The sequence below is a fragment of the Thermobia domestica genome, chromosome 13 (assembly GCF_964235325.1).
Source record: "Thermobia domestica chromosome 13, izTheDome1.hap1.1, whole genome shotgun sequence".
Classification (NCBI taxonomy): Eukaryota; Metazoa; Arthropoda; class Insecta; order Zygentoma; family Lepismatidae; genus Thermobia; species Thermobia domestica.
The window spans coordinates 191,441,923-191,454,467 of record NC_137466.1 but is presented as its reverse complement, the minus strand read 5'-3'; the positions used below and the strand labels follow the sequence as shown (position 1 = coordinate 191,454,467).

At 35.3% G+C, this 12,545-nt stretch overlaps 2 protein-coding genes across 2 annotated transcripts in view; both read right to left on the bottom strand.

Moving 5' to 3' along the window:
* Positions 1-10,888, bottom strand: part of LOC145667907 (carboxypeptidase Q-like) — a 60,171-nt gene extending 49,283 nt beyond the window's left edge. The window contains 2 exon segments of the mRNA XM_081735334.1: positions 10,029-10,601; positions 10,878-10,888. Coding sequence (XP_081591460.1) covers positions 10,029-10,601; positions 10,878-10,888 — 584 coding nt within the window.
* A 2-nt stretch (positions 10,889-10,890) lies between these two features.
* LOC145668885 (carboxypeptidase Q-like) overlaps positions 10,891-12,545 on the bottom strand; it is a 96,486-nt gene continuing 94,831 nt past the window's right edge. The window contains exon 5 of the mRNA XM_081737145.1: positions 10,891-11,840. Within this exon, the coding sequence (XP_081593271.1) occupies positions 11,152-11,840 (689 nt within the window). The 3' untranslated portion in view covers positions 10,891-11,151. The remainder of the gene's footprint in view (positions 11,841-12,545) is intronic.

The following is a 12,545-nucleotide window of genomic DNA, read 5'->3' as shown; positions in this document are numbered from 1 at the left end:
ACCTACCCGTTTCTTCTGCCATAGGTTTTATAGTCTTAAATCGTACACAGGGCTCCCTTGTGGCTATGTGGATAGCGTACGCGCCTTTGGTATGGGAAACCCGGGTTCGATTACCGGTGGAAACTCATGTGTATCGGAAACTATGTTAAGTTGTAGACCCAAGGCTCATAGTCTTCTGCTGAATGGGATGCTTAACTCAAATCCACTCCAATTCGTGTACATTCCATCTTGTTTCAGAAAGGCTATGGAGGGATTGCCGACCCTTGTATTTTAATAATCTCTGTGGGACAGATTTGATTTTCAGTCTTAGCGTCCCGTTCAGCATCGAGGCTATATGAGACGTGGACCTATAATTTAACGTGGAATCCGAACGAAATAAGCTCCCGCCAAGAATCGAACCTGGGTCCCTACGCTAACCGCTCATCCACTAGGGAGTTCTTTGTGTGGACTTGAAAATACCCCAGTAACTATACATAAGTCACTAAATTTTTGTATTACCAATAGACTAAATTTTTCTACTTTCAGCAAAGGTGTTTAAAAGATAGTTAAATCCAGATTTTTAAATCTAATTTTAATTTGATCTCTAGAAAGGTTATGAAATATATATATATATATATATATATATCGCGTATCGCGCCCCCTCTAGAAGGTTTGGGTCCCCATTTATCGGGATTCCTATAACCCCCCTTATTATTAGTCCTGATGATATGTCGAGATTTAACGTTGGCTACACAGTCGAACACAAACAAATTGTAGGCAATATCAATTTTGAAAATGCACTTGTAGAGTTTCTAAGCAAACAAATTATTATATTGAGTGCTTGAACTCACCTTGAATAAATTTAACTGTGGCGTTAACAGCCGATAGCGTAGTAACCCAATAACGTGCTTGGGACAATTCGTATTGTATGCATTCTGTTTAAAATATAATAGATGTGATCATTATAATATGCTCATCTGGCAACCCTTAGCAAGTCGATTTTGTATAAGTCTTCACGATTTTGATATAAGATAAGCTAGAGAGAGCAATACCGTGGCAAACAACACCAAAATCGAGTCATGGCAAACAACACGTAATAGCAATTTGTTATTTTACATGGTTTAGGAGATGTGATAATGAATGTTAATGTTGGCAATACTGGTAAAAGTTGTGAAATTAGGAGAATTTGCAGTAATCGCGACTACCAAAAACTGTTGGTCAAGTGTCAAAGGTACGAAAACAAACAACGATCGTTTTAAAAATTTCTCGCAACTACGTCATTTTAAGAAGTATTGCCAACTGTAAAAAGTATTCTATAGTGTAATGTCCAAGAGGTCGGGCACCCCAAAAACATAACCTCAGTGCAGAAAGGGGGCAATCACTCCAGCAAATAACAAGAACATTCATTTTTAACAGTTATAAATTCATCAAATTAACATATAAGAACAAACAAATTATCTCATTGCGTTAGAGCATGTACGATTTATTGAACTTTTACATCATGTCTCTCCGGTCTTCATAAAATAACCAACTTTTTTTTTTTTTTACATATACTGAGTAAACGTTAACGTTATTTTAAATGGTTACCTCGTTCAAATCCTCAAATATTTGGGCGATGATTTGATTACTTTCTATTAATTACTTTTAGTTTCTTGCTTGATATTCATAAATACTTTCTTTTATGTATGCTTTTCACTAGATTATCCAGTTATTTGATGATAATACAAACAGAGTTCGGTGTTTTCCGTTTGGCAGATTTGTCAATTGGCAGATTTGGTAATTGGCAGATTTGGTCATTGGCAGATTTGGTAATTGGCAGATTTGGTAATTGGCAGATTTTGTAATTGGCAGATTTGTCAATTGGCTGATTTGTCCATTTTCACGATTGGCGCATTTGGTCATTTTCGCGTTTGGCAGATTTGGTAATTGGCGGATTTGTCAATTGGCAGATTTGTCCATTCTCGTCATTGGCGCATTTAGTCATTTTCGCGTTTGGCAGATTTGGTATTGGCAGATTTGGTAATTGGCAGATTTGGTAATTGGCGGATTTGGTAATTGGCAGATTTGGTAATTGGCAGATTTGTCAATTGGCTGATTTGTCCATTTTCACAATTGGCGCATTTGGTCATTTTCGCGTTTGGCGCATTTGGTAATTGGCAGATTTGGTAATTGGCGGATTTGTCATTTGGCGGATTTGTCCGGGTCCCCTTTAGCCTTACATGAAAAAGAAGCTGTGGAGGGGACTGCGAAGTCTACTGAAAAGATTTATCACGTCCTTGCAGCAACAACTTTAAGTTTTCGAACAGTAATGAAGAACAAGATTGATTGAAATTTTAACTTAGAATGAAATAACTAAAAATCTAATCTTATATAACTCTCATTGATAGTAGTGTTCCGTCTTTGTTTAGACGCCTATTCTTTTATAAATTTACCTATGGTGCATGGGGTCCTTGGTTCGATCCCAGCTCACGCCGAATGAACTTTATTATGGACAAACACCGTGTACATGAGTGTCCTCGGGTTTCTCCCGTTTCCCCCCACTTTTTTCATTAAACAATTTCATTTATTTCTCACGATTACTCTATCCATTAGCATAGTCGGCATAACGTGGGACGTAAAAATTAGATATTTCATTTCATTTTTTTTATAACTGTATATCACTTTTTCTGTGACGAGAGCATCACCTAAGCGAGTATTCAGTGAATTAAACCACTATATTCATAGCACAATAGTACAGAATGAAGTTTAGCTCTTTGGCAATCTCCAGCATGTAGAGCAAAAAAAGCCAATACATTGATATTGAAACAGTAGTTAACGAATTCCTCTGCGTAAAAGATCACCCATACTGTTGTGTTTCAGGTGATAATTTATAATTATACTTAGTTGGTTGAAATTTCTCCATAGTTGTGGGGGCGAGATACTGAAAAAATCCCTACCAAGAGGTGAAGGTGACATGTAAAAGTAGTCAAATACGAACGAAATTAGTGTCGAATTCATATGCAAAGATGAAAAGTGACACTGTGGATGCTGCGTAAGTCCAAAATAAGCCTTGGTTGGCTTCGAGTTGACAATGGGAGGGCGATAGGAATAAAGAATCGAAAATATCCTATATTTGTGTCGAATGGATAGTTTTCTGGATCACTGACATAAAAGGTGATATTTCAGATGTGTATATGTCCAAGGTTGACCATATTGAAATGGGGTCATAGGGAGAACCAGTAAATACTTCAGAACAGTTCCTTTTTGGTGCGTTTCAAGACACTGAGAGTGAAAAGTGATAATGCACAAATCACATTCTGAATTATCGGAGATATGACTTCTGGGGAAGTGTTGTTGCTCCAGGGAGGCATTACTAACTGATCACTCCCTAAAATCGTCACTGTTTTGCAGGGCCGTAGACAGAAATTTATTTCAGCGATCGAAAGCTTGACAGGAATTTATTTCAGCGATTCAGGGCATATTTTACTAAAATGTCTATCATCCAGGGGCGGATCCAGGATGATTGTTTGGGAAGGGCGGTCATTCGAAGTCAAATCAAGGTAAGAGCGGATTGCAAAAAAAGAAAAGAAAAAAGAAAGAAAGAAAGAAAAGAAAAGAAAGAAAAGAAAAAATACAAAATGAGAAAGAGCTCTTCTGTAGAATTAACTTTCTTAAGAAAGTAAGGCCTATCTACTTTAGGTTTTAATTTACGTTTATAATACAAAGATGAAAAATACTTAGGATATGTTTTATTTTTAAAATAAAAAAGTATAAAAAGTTCCCTATTCTGGGGGATGCGATCATCCCAAACACACTCCCCTGGATCCGCCCCTGCTATCACCGTCTATAAAATTAGATATATATATATACATACAAAAAAAGTAGTGATTTCGTGGGGGCAAAAGCTTTGGATTGCCAAGGCCTGCATCCTGTGTATGTCCAGGATCGCCCATACATAGAATACAATATAAATAGAAAATATGTTATAATTAAGAAGTAGAAAATAATTATAAAGTAAATTTGAAGGACAATTTTAAAAAAATCAATAATACTTGAAAGTAAAATATACTTTTAAAATAATTTTGCATTTATGCAGGGCTACAAACAAGTGAGGAGTGCCATGTAAATTTAGTAACAAATATAATATTGGAAAATTATTTCGAATTAAACTAGCTGTGACTACATTACTTCAAACTTGAACTTGTGGAATATACAGTATGAGCGTAGCTCAAATAAAATAATCAATAAGAATGGTCTTGATTGGAAGCTCGGACTATCCACGTAAAAGTAACTTACATTAACCATTCACCTAACAGACAATGACGCACAGGGCTTGGCACTACTTTATCAGATGGTTCTATCAAATGTAACTTAATGAAAACAATAGTAACAAATTTTAAAGCTTTAAAAAGTGTCCTGAAGAAGAGGAAGTTCATGCACATTGTAACTAAGTTACAAGAGGTTTACGTCCTAACTGAACGGTGCATCTACCGAGTCAACTTTTGGAATATCCTCTTAAGGTAGCTTTCAACGCAGCTAAGGGAAACGTATGTGAACGAGTAATAGAATCCTCCGTAGCAGAATGGATAAAGTCATGGTTCGATGACCACAAGGTTCGTGGTTCGAAACCCGTCGCCGAAACCAGATTTTTTAAAATCTTAATTCCTCAGTTCTGAAGATCTGTCTCTCCTTTCGTAATCATCTGATGCTCTAAAAAGAGTTCTCCACATTAATTCGACAACTGCCTAATGTGATCCTCGCAGTTCGAAAACTTCCCTTCTTTCACAAAATCAGAATTTTCGTCATAATACGAATGCTGTCCGATCAATTTTTCCCCAATTCTAAATCTGTGTATACAAATCATCCCTCTCTGTCTCCATACTTGAATCCCTCTCTCTCTCTCTCAATGTCACCCAGGAAGTCATATGGCTTGAGATCAAACCTTCGACTCTTGAAACCAAATGTAAGCTCTTTAGCAATGTGCTATCGTAACTCTATATGTTTGTTGTTAAAACCAGTGTCTTTTAGACTTTATTCGGGGGGAGGGGGAAGGGAAGAGATTCTCCGGCGACATAAGATTTTCACTTTTTATTAGTGTATTACTATACATTTGATCAAAAAATACGTATTTATGAAGCTCAAGAGAGGGGGAATTACACCCTCCTGTCCTGCCCAAATGACGCCCCTTGAAACATTTGCTTGCACTTACTGAAAAGAAATTAAATGAATCATTGAATAAAACTTGTTTCTGTCCGTAGATATTTTAGAGCTCTTGGCAATTTCCATAGATTTCTTAGGGAGCATCTTACTAGCTTGCACTCTTTAAAGAAAGAAAAGAATGAAACTAAAGATATTTATGAAGCTCTGGGAAGATTGTGTGACTTTCCTTTAATTTCGGCTCTTAAAAATATTTCAGAACAAACGAATGGAAAAGACTGTTTTAAAGCTATAACGTTGTAAACTTGATTCCTGTTTCTTTTTCAGCTGAATGGAAAGAGTGTACTACGTCACACACACTGCTTTAGACAAGGAGAGGTGGAGGACGGGGAGGAGTTGGAATAAATACTAGAAGCAACTGATCGATTGATACCTGTATTGCGGGAATGCATAAGAAAACTGGGCAAGAGTTTGTTATTCATTTGGACTTAGAATTTTTGTGACAAATTTTATGCCGCGGACTGTACATCTAATAGGAACTTCTCGAAATATTTATGCAATAGCTGAAATTACAGGAAGTTCTTAGCCATACTTTGGACATAAGAATATCAAGGTTATGACGGAGCTATTACATATTCAACTCGTCGACAAATGAGACCAACGACAATCTCGATATTGTCATATAGTCTGATGGCACGTTTTTCTCGTTAGGTCTTGCATTTTCTGGTAACAATAATGCCTTTTGTGTTGTGCGAGAATTTCTGTTACCTATACATACGACGTACTTGGAAGAAAGATGGATACGGTTTGCAGCCTTTGTGAGTATGTGACTGTAAATGTACTTCAGTTTAAACGATGTGATTCAGTGTTTTTTCTGTATGTCAGTTGGAACTGATGTGTTCACATTGACAAGTAAATACCAGTGTCATCGGTAAATACTATGATATACAGCCATTTTATTTCACTGGTCGTTATAAAATCCAATTAACACTTTGCTTGATAACTTAGCATCAAATGTAAACAAACTGTCCAATATTGCTAACTGACGCTAGATAATTCTCGCGAGTGCATAGTACCAGGCTATACGCAAACTAAAAACTGTGTAGTTAATGTAGACAGATAAAAACTGATGAAATATACAGTATAACGGGGAGGAGTTGGAATAAATACTAGAAGCAACTAATCGATTGATACATGTATTGCGGGAATGCATAAGAAAACTGGGCAAGAGTTTGTTATTCATTTGGACTTAGAATTTTTGTGACAAATTTTATGCCGCGGACTGTACCTCACAACCCAGATACCGGTATATGCTAATTGAGCCACCTATAAGGGGGACAAACCAAACTAAACTCGGGGAGACAGGTCTTTGGTAAATCGTGAAAGACTTTATATCTTTTTTTTTTTTAGTTATTATAATTCAATTGTGATTTTGTCAAGTTTGAAATTCTCGACAGTGACAAAATAACCATATTTTTTCTAGAGGTAAAATTATACTAAATTCGATTTTAAAAATTTGGATTAAAGACTTTCTAAATACCGTTTGATAAGAATAAATGTTAGCCCATTGGTAATACATGAATTTAATGGCTTCTAAACTGTTGGTTGACTATATTTTCTTATAAAAACAGAGTGGGTAACAATGCTGATGACTATTGGGGGCCCTCTCAGAAAACTGTCCTCGGGAGGCGGAGACATGAAATCCATGGGTAGCCTTGTTATTGAGCACAATTCTATTCCCTGAAGTAAATAAACCAACTTTGAGTTCGAAGCCAATACTTCCAAAATTTATTACAGGCATATGCATCTAAGTATTCAGGATTTATTTGCTAATGATTCAAGTCACATTATTTTTAGTTGAGGACTTACAAGTAACCTATTATATGTTTTGGTCTTTGTTACTTTATAAATTTAAAAAAAAATCACGTCATCGATTTAATATAGCAGAGAAAATAACAAGAAGAAAATTTTATTAAAATTCAATTTCACCGACTAGTGGAATTATATCTAAAACTTTGTGATTTTGATATAGCAGAACAGGGAGCATAACATCACTGAGTTATCACTGAGTTTTGAATCCTATCTGTACTTTTCAACATACCCTTTAATGACCATCAATTGAAAATAAAAACATAAATAAATACAGAAAAACTTACAAATTGCATCCGTTCATGAAATAAGTGCTTTTATATCTTTCATTTATGGATTTTTATATATCTCTGATATTAAAATGCTTTAATTCATTTAGTCATAAACGAGATTGGGGAAGGGAACAGACTAAAAGATTCATTTATCGAGGTGCAAACCAACTGCCAATTCAAATAGCATGCATATATTAGTTCTATATATAGATTAATGGACAATTTAACACGTACATATAACGATAACGATCAATTACGATCAATTACCACGTTGATAACGATCAATTACGTTTTTTTTAAATCCATTTACTATTATCACTCAACCTTTTTAAGAGAAACGATCAATACTTGGTAGGTACTTGAAAAACCAAAATATGTTTGATATTTTAAGTGTCCATTTGCGTGGAATATTATCACATTAAATTCTATCTATTAAAGTTAACAGTATGTAAAACTGAGGGAAATATCAATAAATTTGCAAACTAAATTGCAATCAAAGCAAAGAAGGACATTATAATTGTTGCAAGGTTTATTATGACAATGATACAAGGGCTTAAATCTCTTTCTACTGGATTATACAATGAAACCTACCCTTAACGGACACTTTTAAATAATAGGCACCTGTGATATATTTTTTTATACTGGCAAAAATATGTGTTATGATATTATGGAGCAAATCCCTCTTTTTTACGGACTCAGATACGGACACGGACACGGACAGGAATTATTTCTTCCCCTCTTTCTGACTGTCTTGAATTATTCCCAGTTCATTCATTCATTTGGCACATAAGATAAATCTATGAAGCAGTGCAGTAGACAAAATAATCTCTTCTCTACAAAATGTAGTTGTTCCAGTGAACCACCATTAGAATAATTGCAAGCTTAACTTTTTTTTCTTTTTTCTGTCCACCACAAATTTTCAGTATTTAGTAATGTGAGTTACTGTACTGTAATTTTTACAGGAAGAAAATATGTACTTGAGAAGAAAATTACCACATATGTAATATATTTTACAGTCCATATAAACACATTCCAAAACGATACTTTTGTTTCTTTACACACTTGAATATTTCCTTCATCCTTCCCAGTAATTCGATATTATTCTATATTTACCTTAATAACTAACGCATTTACTATACTGCATACAATCACTGCATGAACTATGGACAATCCATTTTTGTGTAAATATCTCTGCAACAGACACCTCTAATTTACGGGTGAAGTTAGATTTGCATCGAACTTGCACCACCCGAGCGTGACGTAATGTCACGTGATATTATCATGGGGGCAAAGGTGGAATAAAACGAGTCCTGCTGGCTTCTGACCCTCTTCGTTCGCTAACGCTCGCTCAGCTATGTTTCTTAGCACAAGTAAATCACTTTCTTTATCAATAAAGTTGTGTGTGCAAAGTGGACTAATTACCATGTGACAGTACGTCACGACCGGATCGTGCAACTTCAATGTAAATTTAACTACACCCCTAATTTTTTTACAGATAAAAGATCATGCCTCGATCCCATCGATGCCTCTTATTAACTGTACTGTACACTTACACTGAACTATGTTTATCATTAAGTGCAGATTAAACATATGTAAGATCACAATATATGAAAAAAAGAATAGCGTCGATTACTTTATATCCGCTGCCCATTATTTGGAAATATTTTGATTAAGTAATTATTACTACGCAAACGTTTCAGATTCAAGGGCTGAGTTTTTTGTGCTAGTTTTCCATGGAGATAATATAAGTCACTTTGCATACATTGGACTTGCAACCTCATGACTTGTCTGTTGTAGATTCGACTCTCACTCAGGATATGAGTGTTTTGTATTGTTCCTTTCATAATTATAGTCCAGAAGGTATAACGTCGTTAGTTTTCCGCGCTTGGACTTGCTCGTCACTGGGGGTGTAGTAAGAGGGTAACCAATCACAACCAACCGTGTACTGCGCTCAGCGAGCCACGAGTAACCAAGCTGGCCACTCTCTATAAATGTCACTACAACTTTTCGCGGGAAGCCAACGACGTTATACCTTCCGTACTATAGCTCACTAACATCCTTCATTTTCCATATAGTTCCTCAATGTGAAGGACAAATCATGGGACGTAAAACTCAAAAATAAACAAAATCATATAACAGATAGAGTACCATACAATTACGTTTTGCTTTATCTGAAACCTTGCTACTATACAATTTCACTCTCAGATTTTAAGAGACAGTATACTCTTTAAACTAGGATACAATTTCTACATTATATTAATGTTCAATAATATCCCGTTCCGGTTTTTATTTCACTGTCAATAAGTTATGAGGATACATTTGTTTCCTTCAGCGCATTACACAAAGAATTTATCAATTTTTGTAGATACATTCATTTATATTATATATAATAAAATTATGTCGATTAATATTTCATTTACAGTATATGTTCTTTAAAAATGTGTTTTGTTGAAAGTATCTACAAGTTTGTCAGATTATCTATTTACTATTTAATTTTACTTTTTAGGCTAAGTTGATAGTAGTTGATAGTTGATAGTTGATAGTTGTTTAATACATATTACTTTGTTCAGAGATATAATTTTAATACATTGCTTGGAGACTGCTTAATTATTAAGACAATGCTAGGCATATTTTATGACAAAACAGAATCATCATTATTTTTCTGTTCATTTATTTTGGTTTTCCCGTCAAATTAAAGTGAGTTGGACAAATGCTTCCTAGAGTTTCTTCTATGATCTTGGTATATCAATACTAAGATCTGCAAAAACATACGAGGTAACAGCATACACTGTTAAACATAGATCAAGTTCATGGGGATCATAAAGTGACATCATATCGCCATTTGAGTGATGAATCCAATGATATCTTTCGTTGCTTTGCAGAAGTACAGCCCCAGGTACTCCTTGTTCAGTCCACACTGCAATATCATTAGTTGATAGAGAACGAGTTTCCAAATAAGTTACATTGATGCTCTGTAATAGGTTGAGCACCTCTTGGACAATACAAGCAGCTTGTTCAGTGCCAGTAAATGCAAATCCAATTGGTGTGAAAGCACCTTCATCAGATTCTATAACAATATCGAGATTTTCCGTTTCACTCTCGTGAGATGCTGCATAAGCTTTTGCTCCATAATGACCTTGTTCTTCCGCTGTCCACAAAATAGATCTGATAGTTCTCTTGGGCCTTAAACCAAGTTTCTTGAGAAGTGTCAAAGCATGGAAGGATATAAAGGCGCCATCCCCGTTATCAGCAGCTCCTTGGCCGACATCCCAACTGTCTATATGTCCTGACAAAACCACGATTTTATTCTGGTTCACTTGTCCCTCTAATTCTGCAATAATATTTCTGGATGATCCAGTGGCCAAATTTTATCATCCAGATTCAACTGAATAACAATTTTCTGTCCTAGGGAAGAAATTACTTGGTTCAGTACGTGTTTTTAAAATTAATCCAATACCAAACCTCAAAGAAGTTTAAAATACAGGATATATATATATAGTATACTAAGAGAGTTACATGCCGTTTCTTACACTTGTGCCTCTAATTTAAAAACAATTGAAGAAGTTACTTTCAAAATTTCCGAAATAGAATAAATACTACAAGTCGAGTCGTAGAGGGTACTTGTTGGACATAAATTTTGAAAATGTGATATTCGTATTTAGTGTGGGACTGATAACATTGGTCAAAGGGATTCAATAAAATAAACACATAACTAGGACAACTCTATTCATTTATATTCTTTGTCTCATCCAAGTATGATATTAATTAATGATATGCAATGAAACATAATTTAATTTCAATTAAGATATTTATTTGAGTGTACAGTAACTTTCATATGTTCTAACACTATTTTACGAAAGTCTTTATCTGCATAAATATACACGAGCTGATAATATCAAAAGGTTAGTGGGTCCTTTGGTATATCAACACTAAGATCGGCGAAAACATATGAAGTTACAGCCCATAACGCTAAAGATAAATCAAGTTCTCGTGGAGTGTATACTGTCACTCGATCACCCGGAGAATGATGATACCAAAAGTAACGGTCACTGGAATGAATCAATCCTGCACTGGGAACTCCGATTTCTGTCCATACTGTGATATCACTACCAGGTTCAGAACTTTCTTCCAAGTACGTTGTATTAATAGGTGTCAGAAGATTAAGAACTTCTTGCACAACACAAAAAGCATCATTGTTGCCAGCAAAAGCGAGACCTACAGGATTAAATGTGCCACCATCTGATTCCATCACAATATCTAGATTATTGGTCTCATTCGCATGAGCAGCTGCATAAGCAATAGCTCCATAATAGCCTTGTTCTTCTGATGTCCAAAGTATGGCTCGCAGAGTCCTTCTTGGTCTCAATCCAAGACGATTAAGAAGCAAGAGAGCGTGGATTGATATAAAAGACCCACCACCATCATCCATGGCCCCTTGGCCAACATCCCAGCTGTCTATATGTCCTGAAACTACGACAACCTTTTCTGGATCTTCACTTCCTATGATCTCAGCTATTGTGTTTCGAGACGTTCCCATTGGATGTATCTCAGCGCCTAAATAGATACTGAGCACAATTCTATCACCTGGTCGAAGAAAACAAATAAAGTTTAATAATTCGATTTTTTTTAAGTACCAAAAAATTATTTGATTTTGAAAAAGAGTATGAAAAAGAGTATGATTATACTATCATGAAAGATGTATAGGTGAAGAATATAAAATGTATTAATCGTCTGTCTCAATATATTGTATAAGTAGATAGGAACATATATAATTAAATGTTACAAAAAGAGACTGATCAAGTGGGTGTGTGGTTCTCACGAGATGAAAAGTGAAATCACCAATAAATTCATAATCTGTCGATTTAATCGAAATCCACTGCCTGCATAATTAATACTTAATATAGCGTCGTCTCTATAAAGTAGTCATACATATACAGCAAACAAGCTAGTTACTTTTCACTATTACTTAGTTTCTGTATCCGTTTCAAATTATACTTTTCTTTTAAGTGTGATGTTAATGGACATGTAACCGAATAATTTTTACAGAATCAATTGAAGGGAGGCCACGTTGGCTCAGTGGTATAGTGCTCATCTTTGGTGCGAGAGGTCCTTGGTATGCTCCCTGTCCTCGTGAGGTTTTGGTATGCAACATGTGTCCGGGGTTTTCCTGAGGTTCGTTCGTTTACTCATGCATCTCCATTCTACCAATTTTTTATTATTCAGTATTATTAATTCATACATCTCCTTTAGCCTAAAGAGCAATACCATAGAACGTTTCATTTCATTTGC